Source organism: Oryx dammah, unplaced genomic scaffold (assembly GCF_014754425.2).
Source record: "Oryx dammah isolate SB20612 unplaced genomic scaffold, SCBI_Odam_1.1 HiC_scaffold_28, whole genome shotgun sequence".
Lineage (NCBI taxonomy): Eukaryota > Metazoa > Chordata > Mammalia > Artiodactyla > Bovidae > Oryx > Oryx dammah.
In genome coordinates this window covers 102,395,469-102,420,414 of record NW_024070212.1, presented here as the reverse complement: position 1 = coordinate 102,420,414, position 24,946 = coordinate 102,395,469, and the positions used below count along the sequence as shown (strand labels likewise).

The 24,946-nt window shown below is 47.4% G+C and overlaps 1 protein-coding gene across 2 annotated transcripts in view; it reads right to left on the bottom strand.

The window, feature by feature from the left end:
- The window catches only part of HIVEP3 (HIVEP zinc finger 3), a 102,391-nt gene that overhangs the window by 52,879 nt on the left and 24,566 nt on the right, over positions 1–24,946 (bottom strand). For both annotated transcript variants that reach the window (XM_040231516.1, XM_040231517.1), the window contains exon 2: positions 1,503–7,103. In XM_040231516.1, the coding sequence (XP_040087450.1) occupies positions 1,503–6,563 (5,061 nt within the window). In that variant the 5' untranslated portion in view covers positions 6,564–7,103. The remainder of the gene's footprint in view (positions 1–1,502; positions 7,104–24,946) is intronic.

The window sequence follows — 24,946 nt, the reverse complement described above, 5'->3', positions numbered from 1 at the left end:
TTGGGCATAGTACTTGGTACATAGTAGGTGCACAATAAGTTCTAAGTATGACTATAATTACCACGGCATCTTGGGAGTAGCCACAGCCAGTAAGAGACACTGGAGAGAAAATCAGTCGTGATGTTTATAGCAAAAGTGGAAACCTCATTTAAGGATGTCTATAGACTGATGAGGATATTTAGAGAATAAATGTGGGAAACAGTTTGGTGCAGAATATCCAGGCGAGCTAAGGAGAAATTCAATGCACAAGCATCACTCAATCAAAGAGAAGGATGCAAATATAGAAGTTAATGAACAAAAAAAAAAAAAAAGAAGTTAATGAACATAGTTTGTTCATTTATCTACAATCAGGATTTAGTTTAGGGGGATTTACTTGGCCAAAGGATCTGTTCTAAAGACTTACAAATGAAGATCTTTAAGTTTGCAGTCACTTTTACAGTCTTCTTTCCTCGAATAATTGAAAGAAGAAAATAGACTCTCTGGAGTCAGACAGGTCTCGGTTCAAATTTTGGGTTTGCCAAATACTTGCAGTGTGCCCTGGACCTCTCTCACCTTCTGACTCTCAGTTCCCTCGTCTACAGAATGGAAATGGTACTGCTACCTCACAGGCGGTGATGAACATCAACTGGATTCAAGTGCCCCGAACAATGCCTGGCATAGTGAGGCTACTCAACCAATAAGACCAACTGTTATTCCACAAATATCAAGTCAGCATAGCACATCATGACTTGAATCCTTACGCTGGCCTTGTCACCTGACAAGGTGACACCAGGATATGGAGGTGTCACCAGTCTGAAACAAACTTGGAATTATCAAATATCAATCTTCCTGAACTTACAGAGATCAAGATTTCATGCCTCCTCATGCAGCCTCAAGTCAGAGGCAATGGAGAAGAAAACATGAGCATAGCCAGTGTTGTGCACTACCATCAGCAAAGATGAGTCAAGCTGTGGAACTGTCACCTACTGGTAAAGAGGGATACTACAGTTAAGGTCTATTTGCTCTTCTACTCACAGAAAAGAAAAAAAGAATATTTCAAGAGTCTTTTTTGTCAAACTCTAGACTCTCTGAGAAAATCTCAAGTGGCACCAGAGAACAGAAATAGTAGATGCAGAGAATAAGAAAAGCAGGAAAAGACTAACACTGTAAGGAAGAAATATATGTTGGAGTGGCATAAAATTCTCAAACTGTTGCAGGCATTCCCATCAGCAAGGTTCACCAACTCAGTCTTTTGGATGAGATTGTTTCTTTGATATGTCAATAGAAGCTAATGGGAAAGTGGGTCACTTTAAAGTTCACTTTATTGAAATGCATCTAGTCCAGTGATTTGAGGGACATTGACAAAGAAATCCAATAAATGGCCGGTCACAGCTGATAGAGAAGAAATCTGTCCACTCAGTTGGCTCTCGTTTTGCAAATGGACCTTGAGGAGAATGTGGCTTTAAAAGCTCAACAAAGGCTTTTACAATCAGGGAGCAGAAGAAAAACAAGATTGAACTCACCTCTGTCATGCGGGGCTTACGGGAGCTGGATGGCACAAGCCTTCCCGTCTCAGGATGTGGAGCTGTGGCCATGGTGTATGTCTCTTTGCTCACCTTCTGCTTAGACCTCAGGAGGGACAAAGCAGCTTTAGTGGAAACCCCTGGAAGGTTGGGGTTGTACAAACTTATGCACCAACCAGCGTAAACAGAGGACCTCCTATCTGCATGCTGGATGTGATTTGGCTTAATGTAGTTTAAATAGCACCAACTGACATTAGTGGTTGTGTGGAGGCTGGGGAACTGCAGTACCTTGTTTGAGTCCGTACCTTCTTGTAACTTGGCTGGTCTGGGGGATGTTTCTGACAGAGGTTGTGAGCTGGGAGGTGCCAGTGGAGGGAGGTCAGCTTGTTCCTTGGAATCTTCTTTCTTCACACTTGATGGGAGTAATCCTCTTCGGTGAGGTTTACCAGATGGTTGGGCATATTCCTTCAAAGCCTCTGAGCCTGAGGCTGTCACATGGGGCAATGAGGGCTGAGGAAGGGGAGGAATTTCCTTTGGGTCTGATAGATCTGAGGACAGGCTGGAGAGTGTTTCTAGTTCCCTCCTACCCTGGCCCTGGCTGCCCAAGTGGGACTTCTCTGATCTCTTGCTATCCTCGGTGCTGCTAAGCACCACGCTACATGGTTTCACAAGTTCAAATTTTTCATCTGCCTTAGAAGCCTCCTCTTCCTTCACCCTTTTTTGCTGCTGGGTTTCCATGGTAAGTTCAAGGCTGCCAGCTGGTGAAAGGACACGTTTGCTTCCTCCCACTGTTGATGAACTCCCCTCCAGGCTCAAGACACTTTCTGATGCCAGGGAAGTGTCTTTTCTTTCAGGTAATGTCACAGGCACTCTCAGGAATGGAGTCGGGAAACCTCTGCTCTGTTCTTCACTTACTCCAGTCAGTCTGGGCCCGACCTCGTATACATCTGCCCCACACACAGACGTCCCCTTGCATGAGGGCTCCTCAAACTTGGGAAGAGCCACAGTTGCTGAGCTGCCTTGGGACTGGGTAACCAGGATCTGGGAGAGAGTGGTGTACATGGCACTCCCATAGGACGGCATGTTGGTCTGGATGCGGACGGGCACAACTAGAGACACCATGGTGTCTGGACAGGCAGGCAGGGCCAGTGGAGGGGCTGATGTGGGTGCCGAGCAGCTGGATGGGGGAGCCACAGTGGGCAGCTGGATGTCACTGCTGTACTCTGTGCTGGGGGAGAGGCCAGGGGTTCCTGTTGCCAGTGTGGCCAGGCTAGTTTTGATCTGGGGCACGTGGCTTTCCACTTCACCAGGTAGCTGAAGGGTGAACTGGGATTGCAGAGGCAGGAAAAACCCAGAAGAAAGTGCTGAGGAGGCAGGGTAAGGCATGGGGAGAAATGAAGGGGGTTGTCGGAATGGGATGTTGGCTGGGTGAGGCATGAGCTGGGGGAGGTGGAGTTGGCCCGGGTGTAGAGCAGTAGGTTGGAGAGGAAGTGGGGGAGCTTGAAATAAGGAGGGAGGAAGCGGGGGCATGGAGTAAGGTGTGGAGAGCAGGCTGGACATGGCCTGGGTGGGGAAGAACTCTGAAGACTGTCCTGGCTCATGCTGTAGGAGGTGCTGGAAGGAGAAAAGGGAGACAGGTGGGGGCAGGTAGGGTTTCTCCTGCAATGGGAGCTGAGCAATGGGGTGAGGGAACACCTGCAATGCTTCTGTGTAGGGCGGGGTGGCCCCCAGCGCTGGTCTGTCTTGCACCTGGCTCTTGCCTCCCGGGTGCCCACTGTGCGAGGTGGCTGCAGAGGAAACTGGGGGCAATGTGCCTTTGGCCAAAGATTTACTGGATGAGGGTTTTGGTTCTTCACTCTCCTGTCTTCCCTTGGGGGTGGCCTCTGGCTCGGTTTCAGGAGGCCTGCTCAGAGAAGCCTGTCTCACCAAAAAGCATTTTCTTCTTTCTGGTGGGGCTGCTGAGGCCACTGGAGCTGCTGGAGTTGGTGCCGAAGGGCCTGTCAAGGACAAGCTGCCATAGTCGAAGGATTTGCTGCGTGTCTCGGTCATATGGGTGGAGTGGGAGACGTTGGGGCTCTGTTCTGAGGCTGACCTCCGCATCTCACGGGCATGCGGGTGGTGGCTGGGGACGGTCAGCATGTGGGTGCCCAAGGGTTTGGAGCGTGCGTCTGACGAGGGCCCGGCGGCTTCAGCTTTTCCATGGTCATCTCTCTCAAAGGAGGCAGAGCGGCTAGACCCGCTCAATGAGACACTGCTCTCCTGGCTCGGGCTGCGAGACAGAGGCACGGGGGACTCAAAGCTGGACTCCCCCGATGACTGGGCCATCTCTGCCAGGCGCAGCCTCTTCTTCTTGGGTGGCAGCTTCTCAGCGGGGAGCTGGGCAAGTGTCTGGCTGCGCTGGGGCCACTGAAACTCCTCTGCCTTCTCCGGCTCCTTAGGGGGTGGCTCCGGCTCTGTGTCTGGCCGGTCGGGCTCCTCGGTCACCAGGATTTCGGGAACCTGAATATTGGGCTGGCGGACCAACCTGGGCTGCAGGGAGTGGGCCGAGCGTCCGTGCGGGGCGGGCGGGGGTGATGAGAAGGGGGCCGCAGACTTGTCTTCCCCTTCCAAACCACCGGGCTGCTCCAGAGAGTCAGATTTCTCAAAGGAGCTGGTGTGCTGGATGACAGAAATTTCTTTGGACGTGGTTCTCCTCTCCTTCCCTGATTCTGAACTGGACCCTGGCTTAGGAGTCCTTGGCTGGAAGCCTGCGGATCCCTCCAGGGAGGGCACTGACTTACTTGGCTCTGCTGGTGACTTGCTGGACTCCAAGGGAAGGTTCCGTGCAGCCTCTGAAGGCCCAGGGCTGCCGAACTGACTCTTTGTGGACTCAAAGCTGGGCGGCTCCTCCTCATCCCCGAGGCTCTTCTCTTTCCTCCTTTTCCTCAGTGGAGTGAGTTCCAAGGTGGTCCCCAGTTTGTAATGCATCATCTGGGACCAGGGCTCGTGCTCAGCCTGGCTCTTTTCAGCCTCTGAAGACACATGAGCACCCACGGTGACTGGTTTTGCCATCTGAAGCTCTGAGCAGTAGTACTTTTTATGGGCCTCATAGTTGTCCCTTTTCTTGTACCGAGCACCACATATGTTACATTCATAGATCACCCCTTTTGTTTTCAAACCCTTCTTGGTCTTTTTGGTGAGGTCGCTTTCCCTGGGTTCCGGTTCATCTGCAGGCTTGGAGGCTGTGTCTTTGCTGCTGGGCCCTGCCTCCTCAGAACTGTACTCTCCGCCCAAAGGTAGTTCGATGGCCGGCTGGCGCTTGAGCATCCGGGGGTGGGAGGTAAACAGTTGATTGCTGCGGCTCAGGGCTTCCGAGTCGGCGACGTGGTCGTCGAAGGAGTAGCTGCCTCGGAAGGTGTGGTGGGGGGTACTGAGGGTGCAGGTGGCAGAAGGCATTGAGTGGCTTCTCAGCAGAGGCACAGGGGGGGTGGTGCTGGGCGGGCGCTGGAGGCTCAGCAGTGATTGTTCGGGCTTCACTTTCTCACTATGGGAGGCCAATGGCTCCCGGTAGAGGCTGGATTTGGGTGACTCCATGCTGCTCCGCCGCGACAGTGAGCTCCTCCTGGGCTTCACGCTGTCTATCTCGCTGGTGTCCACCACGGCCTCATTGATGGTGATGAGTTTGGTGATATGCTCAATCACCTGCGTTCGGGGCACGGACAGAGGTACCAGGCTGGGCTTGTCTTCAGTGGACAGGGGCAGGAGGGGCTGGGTGGAGGTGGCTGTCAGCATGGCAGTTCGCTGCCCGATCCTCCCACACTTGCCAAAGATGATCTCGGCGTAGGACCTGGCGTTGGTGTTTGGGGGGCTGACCTGCTGTTCAGCGCTCTCAGAGCGTGAGAAATACCCAGATTCGGTGCTGCCTTTGCTGCCCGGGCTCAGGAACGCCTGCTCGTCGATCACCTTCTTCCTCTCGCTCAAGCGGAGGGCCAGCTTCTGCTTTATCGTGTGGGTGTCTTCAGGTTTATGGCTCAGGGGGTGTTCAGATGAGGGTTCCGCAAAGGGAGCTGGGTCTTCGAGCGATGGGGCCGAGCTGGATTGGGACAGGGAACAGCGTTCGTGGCTGGAACCCTGGCTCCCGGAGCTATACAAACTGCTGGACAGGAGTGGGTGTTTGGGCCTCGGGGAGAGCTCTGTGGGGTGTGTGGAAGTGGTACCCGTCTCCTCTTCCGAATCTGTGCTTTCTCCCTCGGTGGGCTCCTCAAACTCTTCCCCAGGGATCCTCTCCATCTCCAGCCCTGGGGGATACATCTCGCCACCCATTCCCGAGGCCAGGCCGGCTTTGATACGGTGAGCATGGGACTTCCTGTGCTTGTAGAGGTTACTCTTAGTCTTGAAGGAGAAGCCACAGGGGCCGCAGGGGTAGGGCCTCTCGCCTGTGTGTGAGCGGATGTGTTTCTGGAGCACACTGGGCTTGGCACAGGGGCGGCTGCAGTATTGGCATATGTACTTGCCGGGCTTCTGTGGTTTCCTCTCCTTCTTGTGTGCCTCTTCCGTGGGCTTCAAGGAGACCTGGGAGGGACGGGGCACAAAGACTTTGGGGATGCCAGGCAGGTCCTCGGGAGGAATGATGGAAGCATGGGAAGGGAGGAGCTGGCTTTGAGGATGGAGCCCAGGGGTCACAAAAGAGCCTGAGGGTCCAGGTCTCATTGGGTCGACCAGCTGCCATGTGGACCCCTCCAGGAGATGCTCGGGTTTGCCGGGCGACATGAATGCTGGTGTCAGAGGGTGCTGCGGAAGCTGGGAGATGTGGACTGAGGCTTCGATGGAGGACCTCTTGGGGGGCTTCTGCGGCTGGCCGGTTTTCTCCTGAGAGCCTTCCCTAAGAACCGACGAGGGGCCTGGGAAGGGCTGCGGGGCTAGTAGCTCTTGGAGGGGGCCCTCTTGAGTGGCGGCTGTGCTGCTGCCAGGGTACGGGGCACTAGATGAGACACTGGTCTGAATGGCCTCTCCTTTGGTCAGCCGCTTCCGGGGACTTCCCTCAGCCTTCTTGGTGCCCTTGACACTTTGTTCAGGATCCATGACCTCCACAGGACTTCAGATGCTATTAAGGGAGGGTCGGAGCAGGCTGCATTTATGAATACCCCAAACGTCCCAAGGAGGCGTCTGGCTTGGGTAACATTGGTCGAGAGCTACGGAAGTCAAACCCAAGGTGGTTTGGGGAGTTTTTAAAATTTTTTTCCAAGTGTCACTGGCTGCAAGTGGACTCAGGGCAGGTCATCAGGGCCCAGACTATTCACATCGGTGAGGCATGGCCCTCTACTTCACAGACAGAAAATGCACCAGCACTTTCTGCCTGAATGTCTGTCGTGGAAACGTCATGAAGGATGTCAGAGTCGCCATCGTATTGTTTCAGTTGGCAGTGGCAAGTGGCCCCCAACAAGTCCCCCGTGTGCTATGCGATCCGTGGATGGCTAGAGACGGCTGTGTGCCTGGTCCAGGCATCCCTGGTCCCGGCACGAGAGAAGCCACGCTGGGTGCCGTGGGCAGCTCCGTCCCACCTCTTCTGCCCTTTCGTCCGGTGTTGGAGATGAACAGTCGCAGAGGGGAAGTCACGCTCTTCTACTTGACCAGAGCACACACACAGAAATACACAAAGAGAAGAGAAGAGAGGGTTACTGTAACTCATCCACAGCTCATGCAGCTCCGGTGAGACCTGGTGTGATCCCTAAAGGTTAACGAGGGAGACGCAACCCAAACCCATAGCCCCGGACCCTGTGCACCAGAGCACTCTTGGCACCTCCTTTGCCCACATTTCCAGAGGCGCTGGTGACTCTGAATGTCCACTGTGGTTCTGAGGACTGTGGCTCTGTGGGGCGTCAGGAGCACAGTAGACTCTGGGAACGATGGGGCACTTAGGAATGACAGGCTTGGATTCCAGTCTTTGCTCAGAGAGCAACTCTGAATGGGTTTCAGCTCCCTAAGCCTCAGTTGCATCACGTATGAAATGAAATAATATCTATAAAATAATAGCAATCCCTGGCTCAACTCCATCTCGAGCTGCAGTGCATCCAATGTGAAGATGGACATGGATGCCACTGGATGAACGCTGACTGGTCCTGTGGCCAGTGCAAGAGTTGGGGCTGATCGGTTATCTGGAGATGAGCTTTCTATGAGAGGGACTGCTCTCAGGTTAGTATTTCTCTCTCTGTCTGGCCCTGGGTTCTGAAGGTATCCAGGCTTATGGTTTTGCAAACCGTTGCTAACCCACCTCCCAAGCCTGGTGTTTAATGAAAACGCTGAAACCACCATCCCTGCGGTGGTTCACAGTGTAACACAGGGTGACCACCACAGCCACTAAACAATAGCTGGAAGGTCATTCTGGAAGCTTCCTCCACTTTCCAGCCTTTTTGTCTAGTCAGTGGCCCAGGGATACCCTAGAAGTGGCTCAGAAGAGAGGTCCTTGTCAAACTGAGGGGTAAAGCTGGTCAGAGTGGAGCCCCAAGTGTGTCTGTTCTTCCAGGGTCAGCTAAAAGTTGGGCAGCCAAGGCTTCCTGGGCTCTGAGGGCATTGCAGGGCCCTTTTCCCTGAGAGCACAGCCAGAATTTCAAAGCTGGAAGTCACTGTGAACTTTGTCCCGCCAGCCATCTTACTTTCCAGTGGATGAAACTAAGGACTGCAGGGGGAGGGTGGCCTGTTAAGTTCCTATGTTCTTAAGAGGTAGGGCCCGCACTTGAATCCAGGCTCTCTACTGCCAGATTTTATTCCCCAGCCACCTCGCAGGTGTCCATATCCGGGGTGAGGGTCTGAGAGAGTGACCGGTGCATCTCTATAGCCTTCTTCCCTCTCCTGTAGGCATGCTCTGCCCTTGGCATACTGACCACAGGCACCTTCCATGACCTCACCTTTATTTTCATTGGGTGTTTGCTGATACAGTCTTGAAAAGTTCCCACTTTCTACTTTCATAGAATACTCTGAAAGACTCAAATAATTGTTGCTCAAATGGCAGGACCTCAGACATAGTGACATGCCATGGAAGGGCAAGGAGTTCAACAACTAGCTAAAAGGTATATGCTATAAATTTGTTCCTTTTTTGTTTCCTTTTCATCTTGGTTCTATAAAAACTTCAATATCACTATAATAAAATTTTACAAATATTTTTAAAAGAATGACAAGCTATAAATCCAGATTTTAAAAATCTGTAAATAAGAATGACAAATCAGAACAAAGGAAAGTGTAGATAAGGTAGGAGGTCAGGACTGGTGAGATGGAAAGAGCACTGATATAATAATCACGAGGGCTTACAGTGCTTCTACAGTTCAGCTATACACTGATATCTGAGATTCTTGGAAGCCAAGGAGAAAAGGGAGACATGGTCCATTGTAGAGTCATTATAAACCCACTCCAGTGTTCTTGCCTGGAGAATCCCAGGGACGGGGGAGCCTGGTGGGCTGCCGTCTATGGGGTCACACAAAGTCGGACATGACTGAAGCGACTCAGCAGCAGCAGCCGCAGCAGAGTCATTATAACCAGCAAAGAAGAAAATATGTAAGTTCCTTGCAGGAGGCACAGCATTAACTTGAAAAGAACTTTTTCGTACAGTACTTCAGACAGGGGCAGCGAATGATGCATGAGATCACCTATGTCTTCAAATAACATCCCTCCAGCAAATGCTATGACCAACCTAGATAGCATATTAAAAAGCAGAGACATCACTTTGCCAACAAAGGTCCATCTAGTCACAGCTATGGTTTTTCCAGTAGTCATGTATGGATGTGAGTTGGACTATAAAGAAAGCTGAGCGCCGAAGAACTGATGCTGTTTTCTTCCAACTGTGGTGTTGGAGAAGACTCTTTAGAGTCCCTTGGACTGCAAGGAGATCAGACCAGTCAATTCTAAAGGAAATCAGTCCTGAATATTCATTGGAAAGACTGATGCTGAAGCTTAAACTTCAATACTTTGGCCACCTGATGTGAAGAACTAACTCATTGGAAAAGACCTTAATGCTGGGAAAGATTGAAGGCAGGAGGAGAAGGAGATGGCAGAGGATGAGATGGTTGGATGGATCACTGACTGGATGGACATGAATTTGAGCAAGCTCTGGGAGTTAGTGATGGACAGGGAAGCCTGGCATGCTATAGTCCATGGGGTCGCAAAGAGTCAGACACGACTGAGCAACCGAACTGAACTGAACTGAACTGAGCAAATGCAGTGATTGAGTTTCTTCAGTGGAAGGTCAAACTCAGCAGTCAAAGACCTCTTCTGACCTAGGCAGAGAGCATCCTCCCAAAGCAGGATGAATGTGGGAAAGACAGGGAAACTTCATTTCATCATATTACCATCAATAAGGTGGCCATGTAAGATGTCACCCAAACTAGGGCACTTTGGAGAGTAAAAGGGGTACAATTAACCATTCTGGAGGAGCAACAGGAATAAACCAGGTCATCTCAGGCAAACCAGAACAAATGGTTACCCTTACGATCAACATTTACCCTGTGATCCAAACCAGGCACAAGCGCCATCTCTGGGAGTCTGGCATAAACTCTGATCTCTGCTATGAGGACTGAACTGACACCATGGTCTCCTATGGATCCTTAAAGACTGGGCATCTAGTCTCATTCCCTCACTTGACGAATGCGGAGACTGAGGCCTAGAGAAATAGGGTGATTTTCCCTAAAGACTGCAGAGTGATGGTGGACAAGGCAGACCGCCCTGTGCCACCACCCGCTTGCTGGCCAGAGTTCACCCCCACCTCCGAGAAAAACTGGGCACCATAGCCTACGGCTCTGTGGTACAGCCGGCACCATAGTCTATGGCTCCCTGTTCTGTGAAGGCACCGGCCTGGCCCCCCAGGAGGTGGCTATATCCCTGGCGAGGAGAGACCAAAGTGTCTGGAGGCTTAACAGTCAAGGGCGACCTTTCAACTTATGTCCTAACCTCTCTGTGGCTCTTGGATGGGAGAAATGCGGAGAAGACTGAGGTTGGGGAGTCCATCCTGGTGGCATTACCTCAGGCCTTGCTTATCCAAACTAATGTGGGCAGAAGCTCGGAGTCATGGAAAAGTCAGATGAGGCAGCCAGCCCCTGCAGTGTAGACAGAGAACTGTGCTCTGGGCTGGTCTGTGACTCCTGGGCTCGGCTGTACCTGTGTGAGGGGGGCAGGCCCCTGGGTGCTGTGGACGGATAATAAAGCATTGACTCTACTAACTATGTCTATTGAACCTTTCATGCAAGGATCTCAATGTACCCCCTCAAATACTAGCTAGTGGTGAGCTTCACTTCTTCTGATGGATGGATGGGCCCCTCTGCATGACTGAAGGGGGGTGATCAGCCTGAGTGACAGTCAGTTGGCCAAGGAGGACCCTACGCTGTGAGTCCTGTGTTTCTCCCTTCACTGAGCCACAGGGGTGGGTGGGGAAGTGCCCAGAGGCTGGGGCTTGGAGCAGTTCCCAGGCCAGGCAGGAGGGTGGGGTGGATGAAGGAGAGCCAGGTGACTGTTGTGTCATTAGGTGACTCACTGGGCCAGCACCACCTGCCTGGGGTCAGCACCTGCCTGGCTGCACCTGTGAGCAGGGCCCTCCTGCTGGCAGCCTCTGGGGCAGGAGCAGGCAGGACACGTCAGCACCATCGGCCACCTAGGTCATGGAGTCAGGGAGGCCTGAGAGCTGAAAGGCCCATCCCTTCATTCTGCACAGAGGGCACCTGAGCTGCGGGAGACAATGACCGGCCCAGGCAACACAGATCCTCAGACTACTGGGCCAGTGCTCTCTGCTGCCTTGTTCCATACCTCATGACATGTCAGAGGTCCTTAACACAAGAGGCAGTGGGAGGGGGCAGCTGGGACTGGCTGCAGAACTGGGGAAAACCTACAAGAACTAAGAAGGCTTCAGGCTTGGAATGGGTTACAATTCCCAGTGGCATCAACATTCTTTTACTTAACTCTTTAACCCCTTTAGAAGGACCATTTCCAATCTCTGTGACCAAGTGATGCTAAGAAAATGGCTCTTTTCTACATTCGGTGCTTCTGAAGGTGTGTGTAAAATTTTAATACTAGCTAGAAGTAACAAAAGGAAAAGTTGCCTCTGCAGAAAACTGGTGAGCATACCTGTAAAAATCACCAGTGACATGAGGTCAGAGGTAGGGGGCTTTCCCTACAGGCCCAGAAGCTGGGCCAACAGGAGTCTGAGCCTCAGGCCAGGGGAAAGATGGATGTCCTCTGCTGATAGTGGCAGAATGGAATCTGAAGGCCTCCTTGCCTGCTACTAAGGTCACAGCCCTCAGAGCTCTGGCTTAGAAACCAGCTTAGAACCATGAGAAGAACCTGAGTTTTAAAAGCCAGCTGGCTAACAGACAACTTGGCTCTCACTTCTGGAGGCTTCCATAGGTCTAGCTAGTAGGATATCCCAACACGGAAGAGAGTAGGGTGCTGGGGCTGGAGCCATGAAAGCCTCAGGGGAGGGGGATGAGGGGCAGGCAACAGGACTGAGGCCTGAAGTTCTGCAACCAACTGGACACCTCTTCTGGATCCAAGGCATGGGGACAACAAGGCTGTTGCCCAGAGTGGAGCCCCACAGAGGGAAGATAGGAGGTAGGCTCTAGCGGGTGGTCAGCTTCACTAGTCCTGGTAGGAGGCCAGCCTGAGTCTGCATGAGCTGTAGACTAGGGAGCTTGAATCACCAGCCAAGATAGATGAGACTCAAGCAAGACAGGGACAGAGGCCTGGTGTTCAGAGGGCTATTGGGTCAATCTGTCCCAGACCTGGGGCATAAAGTTCTTATAATTTAGTTACATATACCCATGGATGCATGTACCCCAATATCCCAAAATCAGGTAAAAATTTTACTGACCATAAGTAACAAAACACACTGATGTTAAAAACACCAGGAAAGTAAACCTTTTGCTTATTTTCAGAAGCTGAAACCCAGCACAGAAGGCCACAGCCTAGATGGAAGGCAAGCAGTGTTTTCATTTAAGAACCCAACATCAAACCAGTGGCCCTTCTGAGAATCTGTGTGTATGACACTGTGTCTGTGTGTGTAGGAGATGGGGCAGAATTCTTACGCAGGAAACAAAGATGGAAGTGGCTGGGGGCTCAGATGGTGGCAAGAGAGGGGAAGTGTGAAGATGTGGGTCTGGAGCCTAACAGGAGAGGTTGTCAGAGAGCCAGAGAAGGAAGTCTGGACAGAGAGTGGCCAAAGCCAATGGTGGGGCTCTGGCTGGTAATGGGGAACAGGGCGGAGCCTGAAAACATCTCCCGCTAGCCACTCCCCTTTTTGTTTTAGCAACTGAAGCCCCTGAGCATCAGCTGAGTCTCTCATCACCCACCTAGGATACATCTACCAGCATCCTTTGCAGCTAGTGCTGGTCAACAGCTGTAGCTTGCAGGTCATGGCCGGAAAGAACAGTGTCTGCCCTCCACATCCTCATTTGCTCAGGAAGGAACCTGGAGCCAGTAGTGGAGGTGAACCTGACTATATTTCAGAAGGCTACAGCTTCCATAGTGATTCCTCTAAGGGGTCTGAGCAAAGTAAGCTGAAAACCTTCTGGAAAGGATTCACCATTCTAGATGCCATTAAGAACATGTGTGGTTCATAGGAAGGGGTCAAAATATCAATAGGAGTTTGGAAGAAGTTAATTCCAATCCTCGTGGATGGCTTAGACTTTATGGAGAAAGTAACTGCAGATGTGGTAGAAATAGCAAGAGAACTAGAATTAAAAGTGGAGTCTGAAGATATGACTGAATTGCTGCAATCTCATGATAAGATTTAACAGATGAGGAGTTGCTTCCTAGGGATGAACAAAGAAAGTAGTTCCTTGAGATGGAATCTACTTTTGGTGAAGATTTTGTGAGGACTGCTGAAACAACAATAAAAAATTTAGAATATTACATAAACTTAGCTGATAAAGCAGCAGCAGGGTTTGAGGGGACCGACTCTGATTTTGAAATAAGCTCTATTGAGGGTAAATTCCTTTCAAAGAGCACTGCATGTTACAGAGAAATTGTTCGTGAAAGGAAGCAGTAAATTAATGCGGCAAACTGCATTGCTGTCTTACTTTGATAAACTGCCACAGCCACCCTATCCTTCAGCAACCACCACCCTGATCAGTTGGCAGCCACCAATATCAAGGCAAGACCCTCCACCAGCAAAAGATTATGAATCACTCACTGAAGGCTCAGAAGAGGGTTGGCATTTTTTAGCAATAAAGTATATTTTAATCAAGTTATATACATGGATTTTTTTTTGACATAATGCTATTGCATACTTAGTAGATTACACTATGTGGTGGTTTAGTCACTAGTCATGTCTGACTCTTGCAATCCCATGGACTGTAGCCTGCCAGGCTCCCCTGTCCATGGGATTCTCCAGGCAAGAATACTGGAGTGGGTTACCATTTCCTTCTCCAGGGGATCTTCCCAATCTAGGAATTGAACCCAGGTCTCCTGCACTGCAGGCAGATTCTTTACTGACTGAGCTACAAGGGAAGCTATAGATTATACTGTAGTGTAAACATAACTTTTATATGCACTAAGAAACCAAAATATCTGTGACTCACTTTATTGCGGTGATCTGGAACCAAACCCACATCTTCAAGGTTTTCCTCTAACTGGCACACAGCTGATGCTCAAGAAATAAGAACAGATGTTGAATCTAGAGGTCAAAGCAGGGTCTCCAAAGAAGTCAATATGATGCTGAGCCACCCAGCTAGTGGTACAGCCTTTCTAATTTCCCCAGACAAAAAATACATCGGTTCCCAAGCTGGGCAGGACAGTGGGGTCAAAAGCATAGGCAGGAGGTGCTGCCACAGATGGTGGCAGATTTCAAGGACCTGACGGTCTGGGACACTTATCAGATTGAACCTTTCATACCAACCTAGGGCTTAAGCTAGAACTGAAGACACTCATGGATTAAGTCATTACAATCTTGACACGCAGATTGGCTGGCCCATCCCCCTGCCTCCACGCTGCACTAGATGGTTCTCCTGCTGAGGCTGGAGATTCTGGAGCCTCCAGTGTACCTTGTGGTCACTGGTTTCCTGTGAAATGATGACAGGTCAGTGAGACCCAGGGCAGGGCAGCTCTCATGGGACCTGAACCTGGGCTTCCATTACGGTCCAAAGGATGAACTGCATGAGTACATCCTTTCTTCAGACTCACAGCACTTTGTACCCATCATCTTCATTTGCTGTTGGGAAAAAACTGAGGCCCAGAGGAAAGATGCAATCTGTTCATGGAGAGCCAGCAAGGAGGTGTTCAGGCCAAACTGGAGAAAATTCGTGAGCCCTCCAATATTCTGTTTGGGGCCATGTACTCTGAATGGCAGGGATGGCTTGATGCTGATTAAGCTTCCCTGGGAGCTCCCCAGGGGCAGACAGATCTAGGCTGCAGGGAGGATGGCAATTAAGGCACTTGAAGAGAACCAGCGGGCAGAACACCAGGACTCCTCACCGTGGCTGGCTTGCTTCCCAAGATACTCCCCACCTTTCTCAGGATCTGTGAGTTCCCTCCAGCAAGGGCAGAGGAAGAGGCCTGGGGTCAAGATGCCTGCCATGGGACCCCGTTACTTGTAGAGGAAGCCCCTGACACAACTCTGCTGTGTCCCTAGCATTTTCTTGCTTTGTCCACCTGTGAGAGATGGCCTGCACTCCTTGGCACCTGGCGCCTTCCATCTTCAAAGCCAGCACTGGCTGGCCGCATCTTTCCACACTGAGTAACACTGACTACCCTACCTCCCTCTCACCCATAAGGGCTCTTGTGATTATGCTGGGCCCTGCCTAGATAATCTATAGGGCTTCCCTGATAGCTCAGTTGGTAAAGAATCTGGCTGCAATGCAGGAGACCTCAGTTCGTATTCCTGGGTCAGGAAGATCCACTGGAGAAGGGATAGTCTATCCACTCCAGTATTCTTGAGCTTTCTTTGTGGCTCAGCTGGTAAAGAATCCACCTGCAATGTGGGAGACCTGGGTTCGATCCCTAGGTTGGGAAGATCCCTTGGAGAAGGGAAAGGCTACCCACTCCAGGATTCTGGCCTGGAGATTAGATAATCTATAAAAATCTCACCACTTTCACATCCTTGATTTAATCACATCTACAACATGCCTTTTTTCATGAGAGGCAACATGTTCATAGGTTCCAGAGGTTAGGATCTGGACATCTTTGGGAATCATTATTCTGCTTATCACAGTGCTATCTCAGTATTTTTTAAATCTGTGTTTCTTGTTCTTTAGTGAGGCTTAGAACTTTGCATAAACTTATTAAGCAATTATTTCATTCAGGGAATTATTTTTCATATCATTTGCTTATGTTCCTAATGAATTATATATATATTTATTTATTTATACAAACTCTTTCAATATTGGGGATAGTAGTCTTTTCAATATGAACTGCAAATACTTCTATCATTAGTCTTTAACTTTGCTGAACAGGAAAATTTTGTTTCTATGTGGTCAAATACATCATCAATCTTTCCTTTTATGACTTTTAGGTTTTGTGTCCAAGATTATTTTTTTAGAATGTCGCCCACTTTTCTTCTAGTCCCTTTATGATTTTTTTCCTTTCCTCTCTCTCTGTCCCTCTACCCCTTTGTTCCTCTGTTCCTCCCGCCATCCTTCCCTCCCTCCCTTCCTTTCCATTTCTATCGTGTCTCCATCTGGCATTTATTTTTGTGTAAGGAGTGAGGTAGAGATAAAGCTTAGTATTTTTTTTTTTTTAATATAGCTAACCAGTTGTCCTAACAGTATTATTGAATAGTCCACCTTCACTCTGCTGAAATATCCTGGGGCATCTAAAAGCACAGGTTCTAGCCCCATTCAGATCCATTGAAACAGTATCTATGGGAAAAGGGCCCCAGAATCTATATTTTTACAAAACTCCCTATGTAAAAATCTGACATAAGCTTCTCTACAGTCCACTATTTGGGGAAACTGATGGAACTCCTCTAATTACCTCCTCTAACTAATCACCTTGCCTCTAGGTCCTCAATGTTCCTCCACTCCACCCCACCATTTATTGCAGAATGTGAAATCTCTTTGATTGCCAACATCACCAGGCCTCTCCCTCTGTCAAGAACTCTCAATAGCTCCCAACCACAGGGAGATGCAGCCAATGGTGTTTCAGCCTCATCACTATCAGGCCCCTCCCAGCCTCCTCTCTCCACCCTGTACTTTGACTTTGCATCAGCTCAAACCCACATCCTCTGGACCTCTCTGCTTAATCACATTGCTGTTCCCCAGAGAACAGGCAGAGAAAGGAGCCTAGGAGGCTAATTCCACAGAGGAGTCAGGGAATGCTTCCTGAAAAAATCTGTGCTTGAACTGGGCCTTGAAAGATGGGGACAGTGTTGATGGTTAGACTTGAAAGGAAAGGATTCTAGTCTAAGAGGGAGGTACAGCACATGCAGAGCTCAGGAGGCTGGAATGTGGTCACAGGGAATGCTGCATTTGCGGCCTCTCTTCCCTCCCAGGCTTGGGGCTCCACATATGCAGGCAGGGGCTGCACACCATGCTAGAGGCGGGGCTCAGGGCAGGGGCAGAAGTTTTCACAAGTTCCCTCCTAGGCCCTAGAATGACAAGAAAAAGCCTCAAACTATAGACACTTGGTGCTGCCGAACAGATCTTCCAGCTGAGTGGGGGTGAGTGCTGGCCCTCAGAAAGCAGGTAGAAGGCACAGTCTGGTTCTATGGGGGTGGCCAGGAGCAGGCTGCTGGGCTGGACCAGGTTTCCAGGATGACCAGTCCCTCACAATAACTCTCCAGCCCGGATTCACACATGGAAAAACACGCACTGCCTCGAGTCTGATGGATTGCCTATGCTAGGAAGAGAAAGTTTTCCACTAATCCAACAGGTCAAATAGTGCTACTTCCCTGAGAAGCCTGAGACATCTGCCTTGGATCAGACCTGTGTCTAAACCAGTTCATCAGAACCTTCCTGGGAAATTTGTCTCTCTCTGGACTGGGCAAAGGCTGGGCCTTATTTAGCTTTGAATTTCAGTGCTGGGCACTGGACTCAGCCTTAATAAAATATTTAAAATACTTTAAAAATACTTAAGTGAGTATCTGCTGCATGCCTGAGCTACACTAAACATGAACATATTGATCCTCATACAGGTCTCCTTTTGCAGAGGAGAGGCCCGAGGCTCATAGAGATGAAGCTATTTGCTTCAGATGATACAAGAAAGGGCAGAGGTAAGATATGAACCTTGAGTTTAGAAAACCCCCAAGAGTGCTGACCTTGGTCAGAAGGGCCCAGGTGGGTTCTGCCTTCCTTCCCAGCACCCCAGTTCCTCCAGGAAGTCTTCCCAGTTAACCACAGCCATCTCCACTTGCACCAAAGTCTCCTCCCTATGCACAATCACTCTGCATGACCCTGTTAAACTCAGGGCTGAGTTTCTTGATCCATGCTTTTTATCAGCTATGAGTAGTAGATTATTCACTGTCTGGGCAGCTCCTAAATCATTTCCTTTGGATGATTGTCTGTGTTCCTACTTTCCCTTCTCCTCCTCCCTTCCAATTCCAAGACCTAGACAATGTTTGAAATTTATGCACACTGGTTGAGAAGCAAATTCTATTTATAGCAAAGAGAAACCTAGGTAACTCCAGGTGAGTTGTATCTGGTTAATATTTGTCTTCCTGTTAGAAAGCCTAGGGATTGAGGGGGAATTAACATCATGGGGGAAGCACTGGTCTCAAGAAACATCCCCAGGAGAGGAGAAACAGGTTTTACAGTCAAGACCAAGCAACAATGCAGTCAGAACTCCACTCTGCCCGACCTGAGGAAGCCCAGACTTAGCACTGTTTATTTATGGTTGTGATAAGTAATGAAAGGATGGTCCTAACAAATGCCTTGTACCTAAACCAAACAACTGAACTTTTAATATGTGTCAGGGCCATTCTTAGTGTTTTACACAATAACTCTTATCAGGCAAGGATCATTATCATCTGCATTTTACAGATGAGGAAACTGAGGCACAGAATCACAAAGTTGGTAATGGCAGAACTGGAACCTGAGCCTGGGCCATCAGTGACCTCTGCCATGGAGAACTTCAAGGCAGCTGGGGCCATGCCAGCCTTGCAGACAGGACTCAAGATTGAGTCGCTCCCTCCCAACACTTCAGGTCACCAGACACTGTTCCTAGTGAGTCCCTCCCATCCTGTGCACTAGCATTAAGAAGAGCTTTTTTCTCCCCTTGCACTTAAAAAAAGTATCTACTGTGTTTAACTCTTGTTCCCACTGAGACTAAAAATGAACTAAGGTCAGGAACTGTAGCCTGAACTCAGCAAGGGCCCAGGGAAATCTAGATGATTGTAGTTAATTAATCTATGAAGATATCTACTGTTAAAAGTCTAGTTATCTATCCACCCACCTATCTTGTTATTTATTTATAACCTCCTTGTTCCAGTAAGGATTAAAAGAGCCTCCTGGACACCTGTGAGAACTTCGTGAGCTTCTGAACTTAACTCAACCTGCTTATCTTAAATGGTCCAGGAAGTACTTATGGGTGAAAGAGCCTGAAATGAAAGCTGAGCACAGTCAGGCAGACTTGTCTTCCAGCCTTTCACATCCTGCCATGGATGTTGCCATGGATGTTTGCTCATGGATGTTGCCTAAGAAACACCGGCGCTCCACGTTTGTGCCAGTAAAAATGGCCAAATTTAACCCCAAATGTAAGAGCTAAGTGCTACAAATCTCAGAAGAAAACACTGGGGGAAATCTTCACAACATTGGATTTACCAACAATTTCTTGGCTATGAGACTAAAGCACAGGCAAGCAATGTGAAAATAAACTGGATTTCATCAAAATTTAAAACTTTTGTGTACTAAAGGACATAATCCAGAGTGATAAGGCAGTCTACAGAATGGAAGAATATATTTGCAAATCATATATGTGATAAGGGGTTATATCCAGAATATATAAAAGACTCCTACAACTCAAGGAAAAAAAAACCAAACTACCAAATTAAAAAATGAGCAAAACACTTGAGTTCCTCCAAAGAAGATAAACTAATGGTCAAGAAGCACATGAAAAGTTGCTTAGCATCACTTATCATTAGGGAAATGCAAACCAAAATTATGAGATACTACCTTACACACATTAGAAGGGTTACTATAAATTTTAATAGAAAGCCAGAAAATAATAAGTATTGGCAAGGATATAGAGAAACTGGAATCCTTATGCATTGTTGATGGGAATCCAAAATGGTGCGGCCTCTACAGAAAGCAATCTGGTGGTCCCTCGAAGATTTTTTTATGTACAATTACCATATTACCCAGCAATTCCACTTCCAGATACATACTACAAAACAGATTTTCAGAAAGATACTTGTACACCTTTGGGCTATTCGTAGTAGCCCAAAGGTAGAAATAATCCAAGTGCCCACTGGTGAATGAATGGATAAGCAAAATGTGGTAGATACATGCATAGACTATTATCCACTCTTAAAAGGGAAGGAAAATGTGACCCATGCTATAATATGAATGAATCCTGAGGACATTATACTGAAATAAACCAGCTACAAAAAGACAAATAGTAAACAATTCCACTTATATGAAGTACCTAGAAGAGTCAAATTTGTAGAGACAGAAAGAATGGTGGTTATCAGTGGTTGGCAGAGAAAGGGCAAGCAGATTTGTTGCTTAATGAGTATAGAGTTTCAGTTTTGCAAGATGAAAAGAGTTCTTGAGATTCACTGATATTGCACAACCATGCAAAAATATTTAATATTACTGAGCTTAGAAAGGGTTGAGTGAAAGTCGCTCAGTCGTGTCCGACTCTGTGACCCCATGGACTATACAGTCCATGGAATTCTCGAGGCCAGAATACTGGAGTGGGTAGCTGTACCCTTCTCCAGGGGATCTTCCCAACCCAGGGATCGAACCCAGATCTCCCACATTTCAGGCAGATTCTTTAGCAGCTGAGCCACAAGGGAAGCTAAAAAGGGTTAAGATGGTAAATTTTATGTTATGAGCATTTTACCCGAATTTTTTTAAATGGCAAAAGATTTCAACAGGCACTTTTTTAAAAAAGATTTTTCATGTGGGCCACTTAAAAAAAAATGCCTTCATTGAGTATTTTACAATATTGCTTCTGTTTTATGTTTTGGCCATGAGGCATGCTGGACCTTAGCTTCCTGACCAAGGATCTAATGCTCACTCCCTGCACTGCAAGGCAAAGTCTTAACCACTGGATTACCAGGCAAGTTCCTCAACAGATAATTTACAAAGAGGTTATCTAAATGGTCAACAAGCATATGAAAAGGTGATTAACACCATTACTCATTGGGGAAATATATATCAAATCCGCCACACATTCACCAGAATGACTAACAGGAAACAAAACGACACGAAATGTTGGGAAGAATGTGGAGCAAATGGACCTCTTCCAGTACATTGTTGGTGGGAAGGTAAGTAGATGCAGCCATCTGGACAATTGAATGGCAAAATCTTCAATGGCAAACATACACCTACCCCATGACCTAAAAATTCCACTCCTAAGGATATTTCCTACAGAAACGCATATATATATATCTGCTAAAAAAAACACAAGAATGCTCATAGTAGCTTTACATTATGAAGCAGCAAAAAACCCGGAACCAACCCAATGCCAACAACAAACAGAGTAGATAAATAAATTGAGGTATATTTACACAAGGATTATCACACAGTAATTCAAAAGAATGAAGTACTGCTACAGACAAAAATGGCTCTCACAGATAAAATAATAAGCAAAGGAGTTCAGATACAATAAACTATATACTGTATGATTCCAGTTTACTAAACAACTGGCAAAATTAATTTTATTGTACTAGAAATCAGAATAGTGATTAGTTCTGGTGGGGCAGGTGTAAGTATTGATGAGGAAGAGGCACGTAGGAGTTTTCGGGGTGATAGAAATGTTCTACATCTTGATTTGGTTATATATATTACACAAGTCGAACCTTTTTCAGCAAAGGTCCATATAGTCAAAGCTATGGTTTCTCTAGTAGTCATGTATGGATGTGGGAGTTGGACCATAAAGAAAGCTGAGTGCTAAGAATTGATGCTTTTTAACTGCGGTGTTGGAGAAGACTCTTGAGAGACCCTTGGACTGCAAGGAGATCAGACCAGTCAATCCTAAAGGAAATCAACCCTGAATATTCATTGGAAGGACTGATGCTGAAGCTGAAGCTCCGATACTTTGGCCACCTGATGCAAAGAGCCTATTAACTGGAAAAGATGCTGATGCTGGAAAAGATTGAAAGCAGGAGGAGAAGGGGACGGCAGAGGATGAGATGGTTGGATGGCATCACCGACTTAAAGGACGTGAGTTTGTGCAAGTTTCAGGAGATAGTGAAGGAGAGGGAAGCCTGGCATGCTGCAGTCCATGGGTTCACAAAGAGTCAGACATGGCTTAGCAACTGAACAACAAAAATATACGTAAAATCTATTTGAGTTGTAACTTTGTGATATGTGTTCAGAATTATATATGTTATGCCTCAATTTTAAAAAAGACATGGACTTTTGCGCTTGAAAAATACAAAGCCTGTGAAAAGAGAGACACAAGCAAAAATAGATTATAAGGTATGGTAGGCACTGTGATAGAAAGAGGTTCTGAATATGGGCTGGGGATAGGGAGGAAGGACTCATTGCAGGGAATGTTTAGAGGAGGTACACTGGGCTCTGGAGGACGCAGGAGATTTTACCAAGCAGAAAAGGGGACTACTGTGAGCAAAGGCAGGATGATGAGGGGCGAACCTTGAGTGTGTGAGAAGGTAGCTCAGTGTGGTCAGAGGGTTGGGGGTGTACAGCATCGTTAGCGGTGGGAGAGGAAGCTGAGGACATGAATCAAGTTAGTCTTCAGATTTGTTTATTACAACGAGCTCCCCATAAACACTTGCTGAGTGAATGAGTGAATGAATGACCCTTCCCACAGGTACAGCACATCTGATGCCCAGGGTAGCAGACATGGCATGTTTGCATGGCAACAAGTAGTGATGAGACACATCCCTGGTGCGGTTGTGCAGCCCATTTCTTCTAAGATTGTTAACTTCCTCGAAGTTCAATATCTTCTAGGTCCCAGAATTAGAAAACATCCTCACTCAGTTAACAGTACTGACTCTGCTGTGAACACTAAGGGATTATTTTTTTTATAATTTACACCCTCCTCCAACTTCCTTCCACACCATCTCACCATTTTTGATAATTATATATTTTAGGTTGTTTTGGCAGTTGCCTTTAACATCTTCCAATAATACACTTAAATTGCTATTTCCTGGTCTGTCAACTTTTGACAGTATCTATTCATTTCTATGAACAATGAAGAAATTTGTGCATAATCCCCCCTTCCTACCTGGTTTCTTCTGTTCACCTTTAAATTCCTGTTAGTTTAAAATTTATTATTCTTACATTGTCAAGTTTCATAACATGTACATTCTCTTCTATATTATCACTGAGTCTAGTCTATAGGTTAATTCCTATAGTCCTTCCCTGAATATTCATTGGAAGAACTGATGTTGAAGATGAAGCTCCAATGCTTTAGCCACCTGATGAGAACAGCTGACTCACTGGAAAAGACCCTGATGCTGGAAAAGATTGAAGGCAGGAGGAGAAAGGGGTGACAGAGGATGAGACGGTTGGATAGCATCACCAACTCAATGGACATGAGTTTGAGTGAACTCTGGGAGATGGTGAAGGATAGCAAAACCTGGTATGCCGCAGTCCATGGGGCAAAGAGTTGGATATGACTAAATGACTGAACAACAGCAACAACCATAGGTTACTTCTAAAAATTGAAGCTAATAAACAATACAATTGCAAAGAGATTATTTCCTGAGGAACCACTTAGTATGAATAGTCTCCAGAGAAGGAAATGTAAGTCTGGGGTCGGACACAACTGAGCGACTTCACTTTCACTTTTCACTTTCATGCATTGGAGAAGGAAATAGCAACCCACTCCAGTGTTCTTGCCTGGAGAATCCCAGGGACGGGGGAGCGTGGTGGGCTGCCGTCTCTGGGGTCGCACAGAGTCGGACACGACTGAAGTGACTTAGCGGCAGCAGCAAGACTTTGTCATAAGAAAAAAAGTCTTCCACAAGTAAGAACCAAGCAATCCTCCTACAGAGTAATATATGCCTTCCTTCACTCCTTGAAATCACATCATCATCTTTTTGGATTGCTTTTTTGATTGACAGAAATAACTCCAGCTTTTTTTCCTTTCAGTAAAACGGATGACTGAGTGATAAACTTTCTGAACACTTACACATAAAAAGTCTTTATTTTGTTTTCAGAGTTCGAGGAGATAGGATTCTTAGTTCAAAATCATTGTCCTCCAGAATTTTGAAAGCACTGGTAGACTCTCCTTGGGCATCTTTTTCTTTTTTTATTGATGAAACTCTGATGTAAGTTTTGATTCTCTCTGGAAGCTTTTTGTTTTTTTTTATCCTTGATGTTCTGAAATGTCAAAAAGATTGAATGTCTAAATGTTCCTTTTTCACTGATTCCTGTCCTGAATTCAATGTGATTTTTCCATTTAAAAAATCTGTGCATGTTTCTTCAACCCAGGGAATTTTCTTTTGTTACATCTTTGTAACAGCCTTCTCCTTCTCTCATTGTCTGTCATCTTTGTTTCCAGATTTCCTATTCAGTGGATACTGAATATTCTGGATCCATCCGCCAACTTTTTCCCCTTGATGTTTTGCTCTACATTCTGGGATATTTCCCTAGTTGGAACTTCTAGATTATCAATCTGGTATTCCTCTGTTTGGGCTTCCCTTGTGGCTCAGCTGGTAAAGAATCTGCCTCCAATGTGGGAGACCTGGGTTCGATCCTGGGTTGGGAAGATTTCCTGGAGAAGGGAAAGGGCTACCCACTTCAGTATTCTGGCCTGGAGAAGTCCATGGATTGTATAGTACATTCATCTATATTGATTGAGTCAGTTCACTCCCTGTGTTTTTGTAAAAGTCATATTTTAAATTTTCAGTAATTATTTCTTTTTCTCTGACTGCTCCATCTTCATAGCAACTGATTCCTTTCTACTAAATGAGACGAAATACCAATGATAATTTATTTTAGGGTTCTCTTACATTTGAAGTCTCTGTTTCCCTTGGAGTGAGCTCTTCTTTTTCTTTTTTTTCCATTTTCTTCTCGGTTTTCTTCTAAAGCTTGGTGACCTTGGTTGTCCATGCTTAGTTGCTCAGTTGTGTCTGACTCTTTGCAACCCTATGGACTGTAGACCTCCAGGATCCTCTGACCATGGAATTCTCCAAGCAAGAATTTCCTCCTCCAGGAGTGGGTTGCCATTTCCTCCTCCAGAGGATCTTCCTGATCCAGAGATCAAACCCCTATCTCCTGTGTCTCCTGCATAAGCAGAAAGATTCTTTACCACTGAACCACCTGAGATACAGATTTATAAATGAAGAACTGCATTGTAAAAATAGTGTATATGTTCAGTCAGTCAGTCAGTTCAGTCGCTCAGTTGTGTCTGACTCTTTGTGA